At 31.4% G+C, this 23,270-nt stretch overlaps 3 protein-coding genes across 3 annotated transcripts; 2 read left to right on the top strand and 1 right to left on the bottom strand.

Annotated features, from left to right (window-relative positions):
* Positions 1-4,232: 4,232 nt before the first annotated feature.
* On the top strand, positions 4,233-5,390 carry LOC105114677 (uncharacterized). Its single transcript, XM_011011305.1, has 2 exons — positions 4,233-4,495; positions 4,589-5,390. The coding sequence occupies exons 1-2, from the start codon at positions 4,488-4,490 to the stop codon at positions 5,259-5,261; spliced, it is 681 nt and encodes a 226-aa protein (XP_011009607.1). The 5' UTR covers positions 4,233-4,487; the 3' UTR covers positions 5,262-5,390.
* Positions 5,391-6,156: 766 nt separating this feature from the next.
* Positions 6,157-10,597, bottom strand: LOC105114676 (Far-red impaired responsive (FAR1) family protein). Its single transcript, XM_011011304.1, has 3 exons — positions 10,405-10,597; positions 9,421-9,887; positions 6,157-6,469 (listed from the first exon to the last, which is right to left on the bottom strand). The coding sequence occupies exons 1-3, from the start codon at positions 10,418-10,420 to the stop codon at positions 6,287-6,289; spliced, it is 666 nt and encodes a 221-aa protein (XP_011009606.1). The 5' UTR covers positions 10,421-10,597; the 3' UTR covers positions 6,157-6,286.
* Positions 10,598-18,786: 8,189 nt separating this feature from the next.
* Positions 18,787-21,462, top strand: LOC105114675 (protein FAR1-RELATED SEQUENCE 5). Its single transcript, XM_011011302.1, has 4 exons — positions 18,787-18,874; positions 19,017-19,435; positions 20,599-20,816; positions 21,036-21,462. The coding sequence occupies exons 1-3, from the start codon at positions 18,817-18,819 to the stop codon at positions 20,800-20,802; spliced, it is 681 nt and encodes a 226-aa protein (XP_011009604.1). The 5' UTR covers positions 18,787-18,816; the 3' UTR covers positions 20,803-20,816; positions 21,036-21,462.
* Positions 21,463-23,270: the final 1,808 nt, after the last annotated feature.

Below are 23,270 nucleotides of genomic sequence, written 5' to 3'. Positions count from 1 at the left end.
TTATTTATTATTATTGTTGTTGTTGTTGTTTTTATTTATAATTTATATAGTTAACCTCTCTGTGGTTCGACCCCGGTCTTGCCAGGTTATTTATTACTTTGACACTTCTGCACTTGGGATAAGACATCAATTCTTTGATCATGTCACTTTTAAACTTAATTTTTCACCAACTAAGTCCTTAATAAGATTAATCTAACCCATTAAAAGTCTAATTAAGTTCTTGAACTTTATTGAATCCTTCAATTTAACTAAAATTAATTATTAAACTTAAGTAAACCTTTAATTGGGCCATGATTAAAACAAATTAGTCTATTAAAATTTTAATTAAGTTTGCATGCTTAATTTTTATATAGATTTGTCCAAAAATTATTTAATTTGACCTTGAATCTATATTGTATTTTTAGTCTTTGGTACAATGAGGTAGAATTAGGTTTTTAATTTTGTTCAAAACTCTAGTTTGGTTCCTCTATGCATGTGAAACCCTTCTCATCCTATGTTTGCCAAGTTGCCAATATTTTATTCATTTATTATGTTTTTATTGCTTTTCTATTTTTATTTTTATTTTCAATTCTAAAAGGAAAAGGATAATTTTAGGGGAAACCCAAATATAGGTTATATCAATCATCATTCTATATAAATCCTATCATTTTCTTTGACAAATCTTCTATAATTTTGGTGCAACTAGAATACTAAAATCTTTGACAAATCTTCTATAAAAATTAGCTAAACCATGAAAACTTATGGCCTCACCTAGCGTCTTCAATGTAGACAATTCTTGAATAACCCTAATGTTTGCCTCATCAATCTCAATCCCTTTTGCACTAAAAACATAACCTAGGAATAGAATCCATTTCATACAAAAATCACACTATTTAGATTAGCATATAACCTTTCTTTTCTAAGTATTTCAAGAACTTGTCTTAAATTATTAATATGTTCATTTAATCATTTGCTATAAATCAAGATATCATTAAAATAGGCAACAACACATTTTTCAATGAAAGATCTCAACACATGATTCAATAACCTTATAAATGTACTATGGGCATTAGTCAAACCAAAAGGCATTATTAATCATTCATACAATTTATATTTAGTTTTAAATGTTACTTTTATTCATCTCCTTTTATTCTATATTCTATTTTGATAATAACCCCTTTTTAAATCAATTTTAGAAAACACAGAAAAACCATACAACTCATCAAGCATATCATATAATCTAAGGATAAGATATTTATACTTTATTGTAATGTTGTTAATGGCTCTACAATTATCGCACATATGCCAGGTATTGTCTTTTTTAAGCACAAATAACATTGGGATTGCATAAGAATGCATACTTTCTTAAATGTACCATTTCAACATCAACTCTTCCACTTGCCCTAAAGCACCTTAGCCTCCTCTAGATTACATTTATAAGTTAGTCGGTTTGGAATTGATGCTCCTGACACAAAATCAATTTTATGCTCAATCCCTTAAATTGGTGGCCAACTATAAGAATCTGTTCATAAAAGATATCCTTAAATTCGTATTAAAGAACTTTAGCAATATTAAGAACACAAGAATTCAATTCATCAAAATTAAAAATATGTTTTATTATATAAGAGTAAAATCATAAACATATTAGAATGATAAGCTTGAGTAAGGTCACTTTGTTTTGCATAAAAAATAAGTGTTTCCCTAATTTTTCCAAACACTTTTCTTTTTTCACCCTTAATCTCCTTTCCAATATCATTTTTCCTTGTGTTTTTTTTTTTTTTTGCTGAAATCTTCAATTCTATTTCTAATGGCCAAAACTTTCCCTTTAATTGTTTCACGCTCATGACTTACCTTGTTTTCACTCAGCCTCATATTCTTACCATTATTTTTTATAAGTTATTATTCAACTTCTTAAGCTTTCTCTACAACATACTATTTATGAACCCATCATAATTGGTCTTTCTATTAAACTGTTAAGGTCTCCCCAACAATAGGTGTGTCTTATGCATAAAAATGTATCACATACAACCCTATTCTTAAACTTTCCTAATGTGAATAAAATCAAAACTTAGTCACCCTAACCTTCTTCATATTCATTCAACCATTTAAGTTTATATGGCTTATCATACTTAGAAGTATTCAGGTTCAACTTTTTAGCCAAAGTTGAGCTAGCAATATTACTACAACCACCATTATCAGTTGAGTTAGACTTGTTAACTTAGGTGTTTTTTATCTTTTTTTTTTTAATTATTTTTAATTTTATATTTCAATATCAAGTTGATTAGGAAATAGGTTTCATAATTGTTTTTGGTTTGCATTTTATGAGGTTATCCTAATTTCATAAGTCAGGTCACGAGTTTAATTGGTTGATTCAAGTGGTTTTTTGTGTTTTTTTATTTCATCCTTCAACTGATTTGGGAATTGAATTTCATGATTTTTTTCAATTTTTTTCATGGAGTTGTTTTAATATCATGACCCAAGTTTGGTAGGTTAACCCGGGTTAACTTAGTTTATTTTTTCAACTAATACTTGTTTTCAATTTTATCTTTCATTGAGAATTGCATTTAATAAGGTTTATTTATTTATTTTCTATAGAGTTATCAAGATCTTATGATATGAGTATCAAATTTGATAGGCTAATGGGAGTTAATCCAAGTCAGTCTAATTTATTATCTTTTCAATATTTAAAAAAAGATGTCGTTTTGATTTTTTTTAGCTAAACTATATTTTTACTTGTTGTTCGGGTTGTATGTGGACATATCAAATCAAACAAGTCATATCAAGTCAATCCTCATATGATTAAAAACAAAGTACTAAAAATCACATTAACAACACCTAAATATTTTTTTATGTCTGGAAAAAAAATGGATCTGATCTATAACGTAGCACGAGAAATGATTTAGTTATTTGTTAAATGGAACGTGGAAGAGACTAACTATATAGTCCAAAAATCTAAATTAGTACCTATTTGAAATTGTAGTAACTTATGCTTTTCATTTAAAATGACATCAAATTGAATTTTTTTCAAAATTTTTTATGAAATGACATCAAATTGAATTTTTTTCAAAAAAATTTTATGATTTTTAATTTATTAATATTAAAAATAAAAAATAAAAAATTATTTTAATATATATTTAATTAAAAAATATTTTTAAAAAACACAATACATCATATTATCGAACATACACTTAAATCTTGGATTACAAGTTAGAGCAATTGATTCAGGTAAATCCAAATTAACCTAATTTTTTTATTTTATATAAAAATAAAAATGACATTAGTTTTTTTATAAAAAAAAATTCATCAGTTTTTTATTTGGTTTTTCTTATATCAACAAAGTCTTGGTTTAATCAAGATTTTTGATAGGATGACAACATATTAATTCTCTTCTTGGTTAAAACTTGACATAATAAAAATCTTGATGTTGAGTCACAAGTTAACCCAATGGTCAAAGTTTTAAAACATGAAATAAGACAAAGCATAAGAGACAATTTGAATTATATTGATTAGCCCATCGTACACCTTTGTTGGCAAACTTAATTGTGACATTTTAAGATAGGAAGGGTTTATTTTTTATGATAAAATGAAATTTCTTTAAAATATCAAAAATATTCGAAAATAGATCTTTAATTTTAATAATAATTAATATTTTTTTTGACAAGTGCAATATTATATATAATTTGGAAATTATTACATTAAAATGATTATTTAATGAATTATATAATTCAATGTCACTAGCTTAATGAAATAAAGGGGAAAAATAGATCTAATAAATTCTTATAACATACTAGTCATTTTCCCCTGTTCGGCTAGAAGTTGCATGAAAAAAAAAAAAATTGAACCCAAAATAAAAATATACATGCAATGCTAATGTATTTTCTAAAATCATGAAAAATTTTAATTGTAAATTAAAATTAAAATTTTTATGTTTAATAAAATAAATAAAAAATCATATAAGTTACTGTATGTTTAAAAAAATTGTTAATACTAAATAAAAACTAAATTAAAAAATAAGTATAAATTAAAATATTTAATACTATTATAAAACTTTTCAAAATTATATGGAAATAAAATTATTTTTTAATAAAAATAATAATTTAAAATCTATTAAAACAAGATAATTTTATTAATATTATTTTAACAAAAACAATATAGTTCTTTCTTTTAATCATGGGGTCACCTTTGCATATGGTAGATGAGTCATCAATTACTTTTGCTTTCGGAATTTGTGTCGTAGCTACCACCTGGCTATACACATTAATGACCTGAACAATACTGATGTTCCACGAGTGGTTAGAATCAATTATTGAAGTTGATGCTTCTTTCTTCTCAGCACAGTGCTTTTCACAGGTCCAACTACCAGTATTTACAGGAATTCAACCAAGGAGATTAGAAGGAAGTGCCTTCCTAACCTGCTAGTGTAAATTGTAATACAGCCCAGCCTCATTCAAGTACTTTACCCAACACAGACAGAGAGAGCTGCAACAGAAGAAGTAAAGAATCTGATCATGAGCGGGTAAAATATTAGCTGTTTCGTGTCTTCACTCAATGTTTTGTTGGGACTGATCAGATTTACCTGCGTGTTTGATTGCTTTTGTTGTCCTTTCAGAGAGCAGGAGGAGGAGTGCCAAGCAAAACGGCTGAATATAGACGAAAGGTTTCTGGAGAAACTAGACCAGCTAATCGGTGTGGCCAAAAAAGCTGAAGTTAACGATAAAGAAATCTTTAAGAGGGCCCTGGATGACCTAGTTAATGTCAACTCACTCTTCACGATAGCTGTGTTCGTGGGGTTATCCGTGGCTTCTCGCAACCAGTATAGCCTTGAAAATCGACGAGAATGTGACGCGGGTCCAGAGGTGGCAAAGAGACTTGTTGTCTTTGAAGTTGTATCTTTTGCTTGCTTCCTCTTATCTAGCCTGATAGCTAAATCACTCAAGGTTTTTCTCAACCTTTTTCACCCTCATAAATTCGAAGGACACAGGTTTTTTGGATGGGCTAGGGGCGCTGCCTTCTTATCCTCAGTGATGGCGTCCACTACTGGGATTGTGCTCTTGACACTTTCAATGGCCGATGTTGTACAGATAAAGGTGGGGAAGCTGTCCTGTGGGAGCTATTATACTGTCACTGCAGTGGCTACGCTCTCTGTGATTGTGTTTATTGGGGTGCTTATTTATTTACCATCAATGTTGTTCACTATATATTATATCATGTTCCGGATCCCAAATCAGGTTAGCTCAAATGATAAGGGATCTCAGAGCCGGGTTAAAGAATTTCCAGTGTAAAATAAAGAAGTTGCTGTCCTGTATTTTTAATCTCGAAGCGCAACGAAAACCTGTAAAAGGGTGGTGCTTATTTTACTCGTCTCGTAGATATTTGGAGCAAGACTGATATAATCATTTTAACTTTCCGATCAAATTTCACTTGTCCATGAGGCTACCCTTGTGGCAGCGTGCTGTCCTCTTCCACGGAGTTAGAAAACATCTCCTTGGAAAACTATTTACCCTGCGCATTAAGGTTTTCGAGGACAACCTCTAGATTAAAAGTTTTCAGGAGTGGTTCAAAGTTAAAGTCCTCCCAAATGCTAGAATTCTTGATGCAAAAATAGGGAGGCAACTATTAACTTTCAATTGCCATACAGGAACTTCTGTATATTGCCATGTTTCCTTTTATCCATCTATAGGAAAATAAAAATGACTATTACGAGTCGAGAAATTAGCAGCTTCGAGGCTTGTGTATTTCTGAAAAACAGGCTAAGACTGAAAGTTAAAACAATAGAACAATGATTTCCTTTTATCCATCTATAGGAAAATAAATATGACTATTAAGAGTCGAGAAATTAGCAGCTTCGAGGCTCGTGTATTTCTGAAAAAGAGGCTAAGACTGAAAGTGACAACAATAGAACAATGGTTTCCTAAATCCTGTTGGGAGACGGAAGAATTGTATGAACTACATGTGCATGGTTTAAAGAGATCAGACTGTCAAGGACTTGTATTGGCATAGAGAGATCTTATCAGATTCTTCTTCTGGAGATCTCCTGGCAAGAATACTAAACAAAGAATCTAAGATATTTTCAGAATTTCTGAGTTCACACCTGACTCTACTCCACAGATGTGTCTCAAATTATAAGAAATGGCGGGATATAGGTCTCATGATGAGAAAAAGAACAAAAGGCCAGACTGATATGAAGTAAAGGACATTTCAGCTGAAACTACAGATTCAGACTACATTTTGGAGAAAAGGTACCAGCATCTCAAAGAAATTGTATGGAGACAAGCAAACTATAATATCAAACAAGACCAGCAGAAGGCTACCTCCTTGATTCGATTTCTTTTACACTTTGAACTATGTCATCAATGTTTCTTGATAAGTGATTGGAATGCTCCTCCATATCTCTCAGAACCATATCAAGCTGTTCTTGATAAGCTGCAGATCGCTTTCGCTCTCGTTGTAGCTCAGCGGTCAATTCTCGAATCTTTACATCTTTCTCATCCTACAGAATACATAAGAAATAACTGCATGGTAAATAGAAAATACTAACAAGATTATTGTAGAAATGGTTGAAGCCTCGATCTTCACCTCTCACGAGACTGAAAATGCATGTTAGATTGGCATCGAGAATTAAAGGTATAGAGATCTAAACAAAATAATCACATCATCATCTTCGAGGTTGAGGTTGGACATTGAAAGAGGATTCTGTATATAACCAATCTAGGAGCTGAAGTTTTCATATCAGATTCCAAAAGCTCAATATATTTCCTATTTTAGGGCACAGCGAAGCAATAAAGATGGACTTGAGACTCGTTTATAAATGTTTGTTACTATGGCCCAAAATCAATCTAATGTCATTTATTAGCTTATAGAGTGAACCGGAGCAAATCTTTCATAACAATATAAGAAGCACAATAATATCCTGAGAACTACTTAATGCAATTTTATACACCATAAACACCCAAAGCCCAAAGGATTCCCAGCTTCTTGGCTATAGGAGGAATTAGCCTCAATGCAGTATTTTACAAATACATGTATCCCTGAGTTGAAGTTTCACTCTTTTGGTGCTATCTGGAAATTGTTCATGACTCTGAAATCCCTTGATTCAGTCAGAAAATGAACAGCACACTACAGATTAGAGATGATAACCATCTCAAAGAAAAAAAATTGTTCACTCAAGTCAAAATTTAATGACTTCACTCACATTTCACATCCCATAATCTCACACAAATGAAACTCAGGCATGGCTGGTGACACTGCCTACCAGAATCTTCCATGTTGAATAAAGTAAGATTGCTTTACAAAATCTTTCATCGAAAAGTTCACAAAATCTTTCATTTAAAGTAAGAAGGCCTATAAATTTGTTATTTGAAAAAAAGGTAATGGCAGATAGCATTGCTAGTCATTGGGAAGCAGAAAAAGGCTCGAACAAAAATGACCTCAACAAAGACTGCCAACTTCCAAAAATGACAAAAGTGTCCTCTTAACTGTTGGTAGTGGTACAAAAGAGAACCAGTAGGCCAACAGTTTTGGTCATTATACGAGTACCGCCTTCCTCTAATGTCATAAATTGCTCATAATTTAACAGCTCTATTTTCTGAAGTTGACGCTTTTTTCAATTAAGAAAAAGAAAGAACATCTTTCTTATTAACAATCACTTACAGAAACCCATCCTTTATTTTTTGCTGGAACAGACCTATATTTTGGACGGAACATGGAACTTCCAGATAGCCCTGAGTCAACTAGTAATCATGATTACAAAAGGTTTTGAGCTTGTTCAGTTAAGCAATAGTTAGTCTTCACAGACATAAACATAGATAACCGTTGACCAGTATTGCACCCCATCCAAAACAAAAGAAACAGCCTGGATATCACAGGCTGGTGTCTTCAAGCGAAGAAGGAAGCAAAAGATTGATATCTCTATCATCAAAGACGCAGCACAGAACAGCACTGTATGCACAAAGACAGGTTCGCACCATGGTACTACCCATGCAGCAACATGTGTTGGAATGATAGGAGAACACCTTGATTAGGTTCTCATGGCAAGGAGTCGGGGAATATGCACAACCAAAAAAAAAAAAAAAAGGTGCCTACTTTACACTTTGCAGCTTGCTGCTTTCACAATAACCTTCACCTTTCAAACCACCCTGGGAAAATGCCCAAACAAAAAAAAAAAAAAAAGGTGCCTACTTTACACTTTGCAGCTTGCTGCTTTCACAATAACCTTCACCTTTCAAACCACCCTTAGTGAACAAGCAAAGCAAATGGTATCAACTCATTTTGTCTTGATTACCTGTTATCAAAATCTCACTTGACAAGTTATAGCACTCGACAACATCAATTTGAAGTTTGAATATTCCTGTGATTGGAAGACAATTCTGCTAACTGTAGTAATAAAATGTAGACTAATTTGCCTCAAAAAGACATGTAGGAATCTCGGGAAACCCTTCCTGAATGTGGTTTGTCTCTCTACCACTCAACAAGGTTATCATGCAATCCAAATAAGAAATCGAAATTGTGCTTCAGGAAGTAAGATGAATTGCCTTTGTTCCCTCTGACCAGGCTTACTTTTTGTCCTCCAGTTTCTTGTTCACTTTTGCAGGCCATCCAGTCTATGATACTTAACAACTGACTTGGACGCTCCAAATTTTGGGATTGACATAAACAAGATTATCTTCATTCGGTGGTTTATGGATTATCTTAACTAGCTAGAACAAGGCAGGACTTATTGCAAGGGCATAATCTGAATAAAACCCATCTCCATTGCAAGAAGACTTGTTTTAGAATTTTTGTACAACCCTTCCTGAAGTCAAGTAGCTTCTGGAAAAGATATAAGCTGTATTCTGAATATAGCACAATTTATTGTATGTCTTGTGCTTAACAGCTCCATAGACTTGAGGAAAAATAATGATAATCTCATCTTGCAGTAATCCAACTTACAAAAACTAATATTGCAAGAAGGAACACTAGAGAACTTGTTATCTAGTGGAGGCAGGCAACATGTTAAGCTTGATGCTTTGTAACAGGTAAAATGATTGATCATGAACTTCAACAATAGACCAGGAAAACAATAAAAACAAAAAAAAACTTTGAAGCAAGGAAAGATATAGTAATGGTCCATGTAGCAAGCAACTATTTAAACTGTAAAAACGGTTGAGCTTTACTTTGTCCATGACACTCCGAGGAAAAGCCTCAAATGATCTAAAGCTACTAAGCTACCCATCAGCTTATGAGATGATTGAAACTTATAACCAATTCAACATTTGAGCACAATAACTGACACCAGAATCTACTGATAGATCAACATAATGAACATCAATGCTAGTGAATAACCCAGAAATTACAGCTAGGTGACTAACAAGTGGAAACATGGTAAATTGAGATTAAATAGGCAGTTAATACTTTTTTCTTTAAAGAAAAGGAAAAGGGAGACTTTTCTATTGCTGCGCTCACCGGTGTTTGAGATAAAAGCACAGTCCGACGACCATTAGCAGGTGTAGGTACCAAGGGATGATTGTGCTCCTTTACAAATCTTGTTACAACCCATTTTCCTGCTTTCTCTTTCTTCACAACTATCATTGCCTTACAACCTTCTCTTGTGACAGCTCGAGGTTTCCTGTTTTCACTTCTTCTAGGTCTTAACTTACGAAATCCTTCTTTATTGCAAACAAGTCGACGCCAAACAACCTTCCCATCACGCATTGATCGTCGAAATGCATCGACGCGCATGATAAATCCCACATGCGTAGCATAGGCATCATAGAACACCTTGGCAGCCTCTTCAGAGTCAAACTCCATGCCTACACACGGTTCCATATCAGAACTTGCTTCACTAATCGCCAACTCTTTACCATTAGAACTCTCCACAATTTGATCCATGTCTCCATCTTCACTCATAGAAGCAGAAGCGTTTTCATCCACTGTAGACAACACCATACATGATTAGTTCAGTTGCAACAATGCAAAACAAAAACATTGACTATGCAAGGAAACCCTTTTATCAAGGCTTTTTCTTGATAACAGTGCACTGCTCATTGCAGAATTTGATCCAAGAAACCCACTTGTGTCCCATCATGTTATTTCAGTCCATATGCTCGAAATTATATAGTTTAAGTAATTTTATGAAGCTCATTTTCTTGTACAGATACTAAGAGAACTGGTTTTTTCGAAAATTAATTCCCAAAACATACAAATCAAAAGAAATAGAAGGTTTCTAGGTTTTGTACTTTACATACATCAAATAGGAGATGTAAGCATAAAATGGCACCCAACCTAAAAAAACCTTTTTTGTGTTAATGATTGAAGCTTCAACATCACCATATTGAACAAACCAAATATACAGAATCAACAATAACAAACGAAGGGTAAAAACAAGAAGAAGAAGAATGTGAACGTGTAAATAATAAATTAATTCAAGAATTGTGAAAGAAAACTCACTTTGCGATTCAGACATAATCCAAGTCCAATGCTTGCAGTATGGAATGGAATGGGAATAGAGATATTAGGGGAGTGGGGTGCTTTACCCCGGTTGGTTGGGTTTGAGAGTCTCAGGACCAGAGACACAGGGTTGCTTTCTTTTCTTTTCTTTTTTTATCGGGAGGTTTCTCTACAGTTTTTTTTTACTTTTTTTATTATTATTATAACTGTAAGCTCAATTGTTTATGCTTTTTAAAAGCGATTTTAAAAAGATTTAAATTTTTTTATTTTTTATCTGCTTTTTAATAGTGTTTTCTAAAAGATTTAATATTCACATTCACCTGCAAAACAAACAAAAAAAACCACAAACACACAATCGATTTATTTCTTCCCCTTTTTTATCTGCTTCTTTCTCCTTCATGGTTTGTCGGTTGATGGTTAAACCACGATAGTCAATCTGGTGGTTGGTGATTGTGAAGAGGCTGCTAATCGTGGAGAGAATAATTGTGGGCTGCGATGGAGCGAAGGTGAGGAAGAGTTTTGGTCATTTGTGAGCCGATGGTGTGGAGAGGATTCAGCTACTGTTTCTGTGGCTACGGTGGCTGGTTTCGATGTGGAGATCGCGGTTAATGGTCTTTAATTATACGAGGGAGAATGGGCTGGTGTTCACGGTGGCGGTCCTAGTCGTGAATTGAAGGGAAGGATGAAGACGCCTTGGGGGTGGCTGGCGAAGAAGGAAAGATTACAATGAGTTTGCACTGTTAATAATGGAGAAGAAACCAGAATGGAAAGTGTGGCTTAGGCTTCAGGTGAACGATGGGAGGCTGATAATTGCTGTGTTTGTTGTGGCTATGGTGGTTAGGATGATTTGTTGTGACACAGCTGCTGGTTGCTGTGTATATTTTTATAAAATTATTTTTGTTATTAATACATTAAAATAATTTAAATACATAATAAATTAAATTTAAATTTTTTTGATCTTTCATGACGGTGCCTGAGATTGCTTTGTAACTCTAAAAGCATTTTATTTTATTTTTTTATTTTTATTTTTTTGCAGTAATTCTTGTTAAATACTTATGCAATAATTTTTTGACCGTCTACCTAGACAGAACTTTATTTACATGATGAAATTTGAGTGGCAGCACATCACGGGTAACATATGATTAGCGGCAGCTTGTGTTTCTGAAATCTGGGATGCCTATTTATTTCTCTCATCTTCGATTTATTTGTGTCTAGGAATGGTAAAATTACTTGCTCTCGATGAAGGTGAACATGGGAGGCATTTTTTCAATTGAGAATGGAAATGAGGAAGTCGAATATAATCATAAACATAAAATTATATATTTCTCTTTTTATATTTTTTATATTTTTTCATATATTTATTTCATACAAAATTGAATTTTAAAATAAATTTATTGTTGAATTTATATTTTGATTATATATATTTAACTGTATTTGAGAAATATGTAAAATTCAAGATTTATATGGATATATTATTTTTTTAATTAGATAATTATTAAAGATATCATAGATATTTTACCATTATATGATTGCCTAATACATTTTATTTGTTACCTAGTTTAGATAATAAAAATCATGGGAGAAATTATGTGCAAGATTATCTTTCCTTATTGTATAATTTCCATGCCGATGTGTATATGTATAGCCAAAGAATGAATCATTTGTTTCCACATATAGCTTTATCTCAAAATTCTTCATGCTATTAGAGCATAGTCTTTGAATTCTTAAACTACAGGCAGAATCAGTTGTGCTGCCATGAAAAATCATATGAAGGATGCCATTTATATTTGATCAAAGGTCTTCATGCTAGTAAATTGTTATGATATAAACATTTCTCAAAGATTAAGCTTTGTGTTATTAAATGAATTCAATTATCTTTCTTAGTCAAGGTTGTCGCTATTGCCCTTGGTGGAAGTTATAAGTTGGGATTTATACATGGTTCACCATTTCCTTTGAAGTTAATGATACAGAATATGAAGTATAGTTGTTTAAAGACCAGTTGATTATTTTGTATTCTTAACTCCATTATTTTGTATTCTTAACTACATGGAAAGGAACCTTGTTAAGAATTTTAGTTTCTCATAATCATCATTGGACCTATAGGATGTCATTCGTGACATATATGAAAATCAAAATAACTTCACCAAAATTTTATAAATTCATTGCAAGGTTGTCAACCTTCACCAAGAAGGAAAACATTTTGTTAAGCTATTAGGAAGCTTTAAGAGCTTGTGGAATAAATTGGAAATGTATCACCATCACATTATAAATGCCATCACATTATGGAAAAGAACTAAAGAAGATAGAATTTTTCAGTTGTTGGCAAGTCTCAACTTGAATTTTGAAGACCTATGAAGCCACATCTGATGAATTGAGAATTGTCATCCTTGAAATCAGTTTGAACTACCATTCAACATGAAGAAATATACAGAAAAGTAATGACTTATGAAGTTAGGGTATTTGATACTCGTGCTCATCAAACCAATTGATGCCATAGGACATGAATTCTAGATTTTTTAATCATGGTCAGTACATACCACTATTTGATTCTAAATCCTATAAAGAAAACGAATTGATTTAATGTTGCCACAATCTTGGTCATAATGCATATCATTGTTGGTTTTTTCATCTAAAAAATAAGCCTAAATTTGAAAAGGACATGAGAAGACAGCCAAGACATGTAAATAATCATAAGTTATACCTTGAAAATAAAGATGCAAATTTCACTAAAAGCTTCTCTACCAATTTTACAACTCTGATATTTGATTTTGTAAAATATTTACAAGACAATCATGACTAAAGAAAGTCACATGATGAATTAACTAGTCAAGGTCAAAAACAACTAATTGCTCTTCTCAATCATTTTGCTAATTTTTTTAGTAGAAACAGATATAAAAAATAGCCAAGGTAATCTGATTACTTTTATGACTGCATTAGAACTTGTAAATTTACATAATCTTTGGATAATTGATTCTGGTGCCACTAATCGCATATCAAACAAATTAAATAACATTCACGACTTTAAGGCATTCGTCCATCCCATGTTTATGTCTATAGCTGATAGGAAAAGTGCTTATGTTGAGGGGAAAGGAAAAATCAACCTACTCTCTAATAAGATAGTGTTTGATGTTCTTTTTATGTCATCCTTTCCATTTCAGTTGCTTTTTGTCAGTAAGATTGCATCTACTCTAAATTGTGAAGTTTCAAAGTTATGTTTCAGGATCTTGTCATTAAGGAGATAATTAGTGAAGGATTTTCCCTACATGGTTTCTATTATATCTCTCATAAATCTCAAGTCTCTAGGGGTTTTCAAGTAACAGCAAATCCTTCACATGAGCTCTTCTTATGGCATCATTATCTAGCTCACCTTTTAGAGTTTGTTCTTAGTAAAATAAAATTGGTTCAAATATACGAACCTCTCAATTGTGAGATTTGTCATTTTTTGAAATCTATAAGTCTTCCTTTTACTTCTTCAATGTCAAAAACTACTCATGTATTTGAACTTGTTCATTCAAATGTATAAGGACCCTTCTATACTTCCATTGATGATTTTAAATATTTTGTTACCTTTATCAATGATTTCTCTAGAGTTACTTCGGTGCATTTGCTAAAAGCTAAGCATGACATATTTGATTATTTTAAAGATTTTTATTTGTTAGCTATTAATAAGTTTTCAGCTCACATTAAAATCCTTCCATCTAACAATGGCACCAAATATATGTCCAAAGACATGTCAAAATATTTACTTTCTAATGGAATTATGCATCAAACTAACTATGTTGGCACACCTCAAAAAAACAGAAAATTTGAATGCAAAAATAATGATTTGCTTAAAAAACTTGTACCATCATGCTTCAAGTGAATATCCCCAAATGTTTCTGGTCATATAAAGTCCTTATAACTACTTATCTTGTAAATCACTTACCTAGTCAAATGTTGGATTTTAAATCTTCTCTTGAAGTTTTGCAAGATAAAATTCCAGATGTATCTCATATTAAAGTATTTGAATGTTTTTGTTTTATACACTTACTAACTACATATCATGAGAAACTAAATCTTAGAGCTATCAAGTGTATATTTTTTGGTTACTCCATAACTTAAAAAGAATACAAATGTTATAACCCATTGTTGAATAAATTATATAGTTTCAGGGATGTTCAATTTCTTGAAGATACACCGTATTTTATTGTAGAAAATTATAGGGAGACCTTATTCGATTTCTTTCCCTTGCCTCATAGTGAGAATATTAACCAGCTTTCATCTGTTATCCCAAGTTCTGACCCTGCTCTTCTCAGTCATGACCGACAGACTTAGTTTCAAATTGCATTTGATCCTATAAATGTTGTTACTGACTGACAAAATTAGCTTTAAAATGCATCTGTTTCTAGTGATGCTGTTGTTCCTACCTTTGATTCCAACAATCTCCAACTTCACAACACCAATATACAAGAATTGTCATGTTCTCTTGATGTTCTACCAGTTACTAGAAGAGTTTCACTTCGAACATGTTAGCCACCATCTTGAATGAAAAATTATGTCACCTACAATGTGAAGCATCTTATTTTTAGGTTCATGTCTTATCATCAACTCTCTCTAGCATATAATGGATTTCTTACTTCTATATCAAATGTACATGAACCCAGGACATTCAAAGAAGCTCAATCACAAAAAGTATGGCAGCAAGCTATAAATAAAGAATTGAAAGCTCTTACTGAAAATCACATATGGAGTATAATATCACTACCTGTTGGAAAAGAGGTTGTAGGTTGTTGTTGAATATTGAAGATAAAATTTAAGCTAAATGGAAAAATCAACCGGCATAAAACTCGTCTTGTGGCTCAAGGTTTCACTTAGAAATTTGGTATTGACTGTAAAAGAGACATTTGCTCCTATGGCCAAAATTATTATTGTTAGAGTTCTTCTATCTGTTGTTATCAACCAGGGGTTGTTTCTCTGCCAAATGAATGTAAGAAATGCATTCTTACATGAAGATCTAAAAAAAAAAAAATGTTCATGAAACATCTTTTCGAATATCCTCAGAATGGAATCTCTATATTAGTTTACAAACTTCATAAATCTATCCATGGATTGAAGCAAAGTTCTCGAGCTTGGCATGCTAAATTAAGTGTTGCTCTTGAAGATCTTGGTTCTACAAAAAGCACTATAGACTCTTCCTTGTTTATTCAACTTGATTCCACTTATAAACTAGCTATGCTAATATATATGGATGATCTCATTATAACGAGTAATGGTGATTCCATAACTCAGCTTAAAAGATTTTTTTAGCAATAATTTATAATTAAAAACCTTGGTTCCTTGAAGTATTTTCTAGGTATTGAAATGACAACTTCCCATAAAGGATTTTTCCTCAATCAGTATAAGTATATTATTAATCTATTGAATGATGCTAATATGTTGCATACTAAGCTTGTTGCAAACTCTTTAGACAAAAAACTAACATTGGACTCTTCAAGTGAACTTCTTGCTTCTTACACTTCCTATCAGAAAATTGTTGGTAAATTAATTTACTTAACAATCACTCGACTAAATATTACATTTATTGTCAGCCTTATTAGTGGATATATGCATGCTTCAATAGTTCAACATCTTAATATGGTAAAACATATTTTACGGTATTTGAAAGGGATCATTAGTTGTGGCTTTGTTATGACTCGCAATGGTCATAATAACATCATGGGCTACATTGATTCTAACTAGGCAAAAAAATTCTCTTGATCATTGATCTACTACTAGATATTATATATTTGTTAGTGGGAATTTGGTGTCTTGTGAAAGTAAAAAACAATCCATTGTGACTCGTTTAAGTACTAAAGCAAAGTATCATGTTATGGCCTCTATTGTTTGTGAACTAATATGGCTTAAACACCTTCTTGCAGATTTTGAATTTCTTAGTGTTACTTCTATGATATTATTTTATGATAATCAAGCTACAATGCATGTTATGTCTAACTCGGTGTTTTATGAATACATCAAGCACATAAAAATATATTGTCATTATATATATCAGCAAGCTCAAGCAAAACTTATCCAGCCTCAATATATATATTCTTATAAACAACTAGTTGATGTGCTCACCTTGTCTTCTACTCAATTTAACTTATTATTGAGTAACCTAAAATCCACTAATCTGCTTAATTTAGCTTGAGGAGAAATATTGAAGATACTATAGATATTCTACCACCGTATCATTATCTAATATAACTTATTTATTATCTAGTTTAGATATAGTTGTGTTTTTATTATTAGTATATAATTTTAGCAAGAATTATGGTAGAAATTATGTGCAAGAATGTCTTTATTTCCACTATATATAAATATGCACAGTTGAAGAATGAATAAAAAATTCTGTTTTCGCTAGCTATGTCTTAAAATTCTTCAATATTGCTTTTTTATATTTTATCATATATTTATTTCTTATAAAATTGAATTTTTAAAATAAATTTATTATTGAGAATATATATATAAACACATTATTTTTAGGAATTTCCAAACCCATAGCCCAAAAATGATTAATATGACATGGAGACGTGAAGGTATACCCCATTGCAATTCCTATTTGTTTAATACTTATATAATTCTTTTTAAGAAAAAATCATTTAGATGAGGCTTTATTTGAATATTAAAAACTTAAAAAATAATTTTCTTTGATATGGAATCATATTATATAGGCTTAAGAAGTTAAAACAAAACAAAAGAAGAAGAAGTCTTTCTATTCCTGAAAACGTTATGAGCCCACTGATATAAAAATTGTTTAATAACAGTTACCAATTAATTTTCCCGTTAAATCTCATCTTAAAATCCACGTAAAAGTCATGATTTACACAAAGGATTAATTTAAATTTTACCAGCAAAGTTTGGATTGAATCTAATTTATTGTATTGAGGTTTTGATTTTATTGATGTTCTATTTAAAGTCCCAATCAAGAATCGATTAATGTATTTTTATAAATTCTTAATTTTTTAAAATTTGATTAAATAAATATCATACTGATTTAGCTGATTAACCTAGTAATCTCAAAATACTAGATCAAAAATTCAATTATAACCTGTTAATTATTTTTTATCAAAACAACATTATTTTAATTTAAAAAAATAAAGTTGACCTAAATTATCCGGGTAAAATCCGTGACCCGAATCTCAGATCATAGCTTTCAAAACTCTATGTGTGTTTTTGTGTGTATTAACTAGTACTCTAAAAACCATGGAGAAAATACTATAGCTTCCCCGTATGTACTTATATAACTTATATATTATAATTATATTTATAATGATATAATAATAATAATATATACTAAAATATTCTTAGCCATTTTTTTTTGTTTTTTTTGTTTTTTATTCCTTTATATTTTTTTTATTGCCTTTTTCTTGTTTTTTTATTTTAATATTTTTTTTTAATTTAGTTTGTTAATGTTAAATTTTTCTATTTAGTTAGCAGATTTTTATGAAATGGATCCCGAGTTTGACGGGTTAACTCGGAATTATTTAATTTTTATGAAATGGATCCCGAGTTTGACGAGTTAACTCGGAATTATTATTATTATTTTTTTTGTTTAGTTTAGTTTGTTAATGTTAAATTTCTTTCTATTTAATTATCAGAATTTCATGACACATATCCCGGTATTGACGGGTTAACCTGATTTGACAATTTAACCTAGTTAACCCATCAATTTTTTTTTCTATTTAGTTATTAAATTTTCATAACGCGAATCCCAAGTTTGACGGGTTAACGTAATTTAAAAGGTTAACCCAGTTAATTCAGATTGTTTTTTAAACCTAGTTAATTCAGATTTTTTTTCTTCTTCTTCATTAGTTTTTTTATTCCTCTTGGTTTTTTTTCTTTGTATTTTTTTCATTAATCTATTTAATTCTCACATTTTTATGACACAACCCTGTAGTCAAACTCACATCCAAAGCTATTGGGACTGATGCTGAAATCAAACTCACTTAAATTTAGATGATGCAAGTTTAATGTTATTATTAATATCAAAAATATTACTTTTGGGTCAGACATTATAGTCAAATCTAAAACTATTGAATATAGCTTTATAGAAAGACCTGATATTTTTAGATCTTAATTTTTTTTAATTTTTATATAAAAAATTAACCTGTAATACTACACAGATTATATATATATAAAATGCGCGTACATACAAAGAATATTTAAACTAGGAAGAGTATTAAAAAATACAGATAAAATAAAACTAAATCGTTATTTATATAAGAAAAATAGACTGACTTTTTTTATTTCTAATACTAATTTACTCATATATTTTTTTCTTCTTCCAAAATAGGAACAGTAAAAGTGTGAATACCTCGTCATGCCTATTTTAATTCTATAATTATTAACTATCATAATCTCTTAGCTTGACCTTATTTTCAACAGTAATTGGGTATGTCAAATATTCTATTTGATGCCTCCACTCCACGTCCACCCTCGCTTTCGATTCTCAGTAAGTTCTTCTCTCCTTTTCCCTCTGCTCAACTCCGCAATTTCGATTACATTAATTTTTTGAACAGCATGGTGTTTTTTTTTATTTAAGGTAATTGGAACAGGAAAGAATTAATGATGGTATGTTTTAATGACTGTATCAGTGGATTTGGACAAGGGTGTCGTTGACACTGCTACTTGTTGTGTCGAAGAAGAAGAAACTGTTGGAGATGGAATTGCAGAACCGGATGTTGGTATGGAATTTGAATCTGAAGATGCTGCCAGGAGATTCTACACAGAGTACGCCAGACGGGTAGGATTTTTTGTGCGTGTTATGCAACGTCGACGTTCGGGGATTGATGGAAGAACTCTTGCTCGTCGTCTTGGATGTAACAAACAGGGTTTTTCTCCTAATCACAGGACTGATATTGGCCCGGAAAAGAAGCCTAGGCTCAGTGCACGAGATGGTTGCAAAGCTACAATCTTGGTTAAAATGGAAAAGTCTGGAAAATGGGTGGTTACTAGATTTGAAAAGGATCATAATCATCCTTTAGTTGTCACCACCTCTGGATTCAGTGCATCAGTTAGTATCTCTACTCTCAAACCCTTGCTTCTTTGTTTGTTCATAGAATTAGAATCTATTCAACAATCATTTCATCAGCCGGGCTAGGTTTTTTTTTTTTTTTTCTTTCTGGGGAAATATATTTTGTGTATTTCTCTCTCTCTCGGTGCCAAATGCCAATGCATGATTACTTGGTGTCATTACCTTTCGTTATACGTATTTAGAACACGTTTAGTTGTTTCCCCCCAACTCTTAGGTGGGTGAAGCAGCCCAAAGTTTTCCACCAATGTTGCCTTTCTGGAACTACTATCGCCAGTAGTAGTGGTATGTATATTCTGCAGTATAAAACTTGAGATGGGTTTCGCTGTGCTGACAGCTTTTGTTATTCTCTCGCATACGAATTTAGCACTTCCTCAAAATGTTAAAGTGGGAGGGAATTTCTGTGGCTTATATATATGGTGATGGTTAGCCTCGTCATATAGGCGTTTCCTGATTTGCATTTATCTAGCTTTCTCAATGCTTAAAGAAACCGGACAACTACATGCATGTGTAAAAAGACTGTTTCTTTGTGAATCAATCAAGTGCTATTTCAAAGATTGCAATAGTTCTTGAATAGAGAAGGGTGGCTTTTTTTTCAACACTTTCAACCGGTGTATGTGGCCTTAGGCTTACCATATCTCAGCAAGCATGACAGGATGTTCTCCTTATGGTCCTTGCTCGGATATGCATGACACCATGTCATCATATCACATTTTACTCTTAGCCCTGCCATTAACTACATCTAAACCTCTTGTTTGCTGTTCTTACATCACGTTAATTACCAGTCACGTTGTTAAATGTGGCTCTTAATTGGACTGCTCCTATTACCTTTCTTGGGCGTTCCCGCAGTTGTATGCATTTATTGTATGCTCTGTGTTTTCATTGAATTAAATAATTGCATCAGGATAAACAGTTTGCAGAGTTTTAACCATTTTTTCTGTATGAGTACGCTATTTGCTGGCATGTCACCAATGGCATCCATATTTGCAATATGGGTGGACGGACAGTCCAGTGAACCTTTTTCTGGTGGCTTCTTGAGTTATGCAGAATCAGCAGGCACAAAACATCTATGTAATCTAGTTTCACATATTTACTGTGATTTGATTTAGTTACTTAGCAAATTGTTTGCTTTTTTGAGCATGTAGGGTGACAAGGATAAGAAAATTGAAGAGCTTACTCAAGAGTTAGAGCATCAGGAGCAATTATGTACAACCTATCGTGAAAAATTACTCAGTTTTATGAACAATGTTGTGGAGGAAACAGAAGAACTTGCTTCAAAAATTCAAGTTATTGTTGACAGTGTCAGGAAAGTTGAATCGGAAGTGCAAAAGGTTCCCCGCCATGGATAGCCTTGGCATTTAACGTAAGTATTTACTTTTGGTCATGAAAGCTTTTGATCGTTCTTGGTGTCTTATAATCATTTTATTTTGCTCAAGATTCGATTTGGTAACATTATTCATTAAATGCAAAGTAAAATATATGTTTTCTATGGTCATGAAGTCTAAACAAATATTCTTTTACGTGCTTATACAGTCAGATAATGTACTACTTTCTGATATATACTTGCTGCAATGCATCTCAGGCTCACCAGCACAGGAACTATCTGCCGATACACTGCAGACAAACACGTCAGGCATATGTTAATGAGCCTGTAACACAACTAACATCCATTTCCCTCTCTTCCAAGAGGTCTCAGGTTTTAGTCTCTCTTTCGCAACAAGTGAGGCTTACACAGGCCAACTGCAATTTCAGATGAAACGGCCTGCCACTCAAGTTTCGTTTATCATTGTCTATGTTTCTTTCCTTTATTTATAATGTTCAGGAACAAGTTTGCTTCTTCCTTTCAGTCCATAAAGGGCATTGGTCAAAGCTGGACATTCATCAAATGAGCTGAGAATAAGCAATTTACGAAATTGAAGTTGGAATATTGTAGGAAGACGGAAAGGCAGTGTCTTGCTAGCATTAATTATTATTGTTGTGATAGTTCCAGATTGCAAGTTGGTTGGATGGTATTCTTCACTGTCAAGTAATAGGAAAGAAATTAATTTGAGGTATTGGAAGTGATATTGAAATATTTCCTTTTCTTTTTGGATGGGGTGGGCCAAGGCAAGTGAAATTAAAACTGAAGGTGATATCGGGCCCAATAAGGTGAGCCCAGTAAATAATAAAGGAAAAAAAAAACAAATGGAAACACTCTGCAGTCGGGTTGTTAGAAAATACATTTTACTATTTATGCTGGTCAGAGTTATAAGAGGTTTGACGATGCCCAACGTGGATTTGACAAGTATATTCATGAATAAGCATGTTGCTCTAGTTTTATTTTTAAAAGAAAAAATTTAAATGATGTTATTTTGAATAATTAAAAAAAAAATTATTTAAATGGGTTAATTAGATAATAATTTGACTTATCAAATTATCTAAATTTAATTAAATCATTTAAATTTAATTGAATTACTTTTTAAAATAGTTTGGAAGAAAATCATTGAACTAGCATGATTTAATAATATGTCAACTGATACCTTCATTTTTATATTTAAAAGAATCTATTTAAAAACTCTCTTTATCTTTTTTGTTTGTTTATTAAAAAAAATAGGAAAATTTCTAAGAAAGCGATAATAAAGTATTTTTTTTGGATGATGAATCTAACATCTCTTATAATAAATTGTATAATGCATTTGAGACATTGCATGATGATACAAAATGTTAGGTTTTAAATATAGTTTATAAAAAAAAAACCATGCATGTTTACTTGTTGAGAAAAATACATTAAAAAATAAAGCATGCATTGTAGTTAAAGATTGCGATAAAATAAACTAACTTGAAGAGGAAAATAAACTTTAAAGGAATAAGGTTGATAGGTTGAAGACTATACTAGCTAAATTTACTCAAGGTTTTAAGATCTTAAAAACCATCTTAGCTAGTCAGAGATGTGTTTTCAACATAAAACGATTAGGCTATCAATCTATAAAAAATAAAATATATTTAATAATTATTTTTTAAAAGTCAAACAATCACATGACCCAAATCATACATGCAATTATTATAGAAACATTAATCAAAAAGGGCAAAGTTATTTATATGACTTGGGTTCCAAAATGAACCACCACCAACCACAAAAGACCCAATAAGATATGAGTATCAAAAATTTCATCTTGATTTTGTGTGTGTAGGAATTAAAGAAATATAGGGACCGGTTCTTGGATAATGTTTATTCAAAAAATATAACTATATATGATTTATTATTTTAAAACATTACAAAGAGCAATGGTGGAAAAATCACTTTTAGAGACAATTCAAAAGGAAATATCATTGAAGTTGGCAATATTGAAGGTAAGTCTTCTCATTCAATAGAAAATGTGTTTCTTATAAATGGTCTAAAACATAATTTTCTAAATGTTAGTCAATTATGTAATAAAGGCTACAAGATCATGTTTAACCATACATGTTACTTAATCCTTAAAAATAATAAATTTTTGTTTGTTTGTAATAGAAAAAAATATTTATAAGATTAAAATTGATGCATGCATAAGGATAGAAAGTTGTCTTATTGCTAGTATTAATGATAATTGTTTTTTACATATAAAATTAGGTCATATAAGCATGGATATTGTTTTTCTAAACTTGTAAAAAATAAGCTTATTAAAAGACTCCCTCATATTACATTAAAAAATAAAAAGTTATGTGATGCTTGCCAAATAAATAACTAAATGAAATTATCTTTTAAGAGTAATCACCACATTTCTATCAAAAAAACCTTTAGAATAGCTCCACATAGATCTATTTAGACCAACTAGAGCTAAAGGCATAAACAATTATA

This window comes from Populus euphratica, unplaced genomic scaffold (genome assembly GCF_000495115.2).
Source record: "Populus euphratica unplaced genomic scaffold, PopEup_1.0 scaffold565.1, whole genome shotgun sequence".
Lineage (NCBI taxonomy): Eukaryota > Viridiplantae > Streptophyta > Magnoliopsida > Malpighiales > Salicaceae > Populus > Populus euphratica.
This window is presented reverse-complemented; position numbering and strand designations above follow the sequence as displayed.

Bases quoted from the DNA above. Each gene is read 5' to 3' on its own strand.
- LOC105114676 (XM_011011304.1), bottom strand. The intron at 6,470-9,420 runs GTGAGCGCAGCA...TGTATTCTGTAG, and splicing joins TGCTTTTATCTCAAACACCG to GATGAGAAAGATGTAAAGAT.
- LOC105114675 (XM_011011302.1), top strand. From the start codon at position 18,817: ATGTCAAATATTCTATTTGATGCCTCCACTCCACGTCCACCCTCGCTT. The intron at 18,875-19,016 runs GTAAGTTCTTCT...TGACTGTATCAG, and splicing joins ACCCTCGCTTTCGATTCTCA to TGGATTTGGACAAGGGTGTC. The intron at 19,436-20,598 runs GTTAGTATCTCT...TTGAGCATGTAG, and splicing joins CCTCTGGATTCAGTGCATCA to GGTGACAAGGATAAGAAAAT.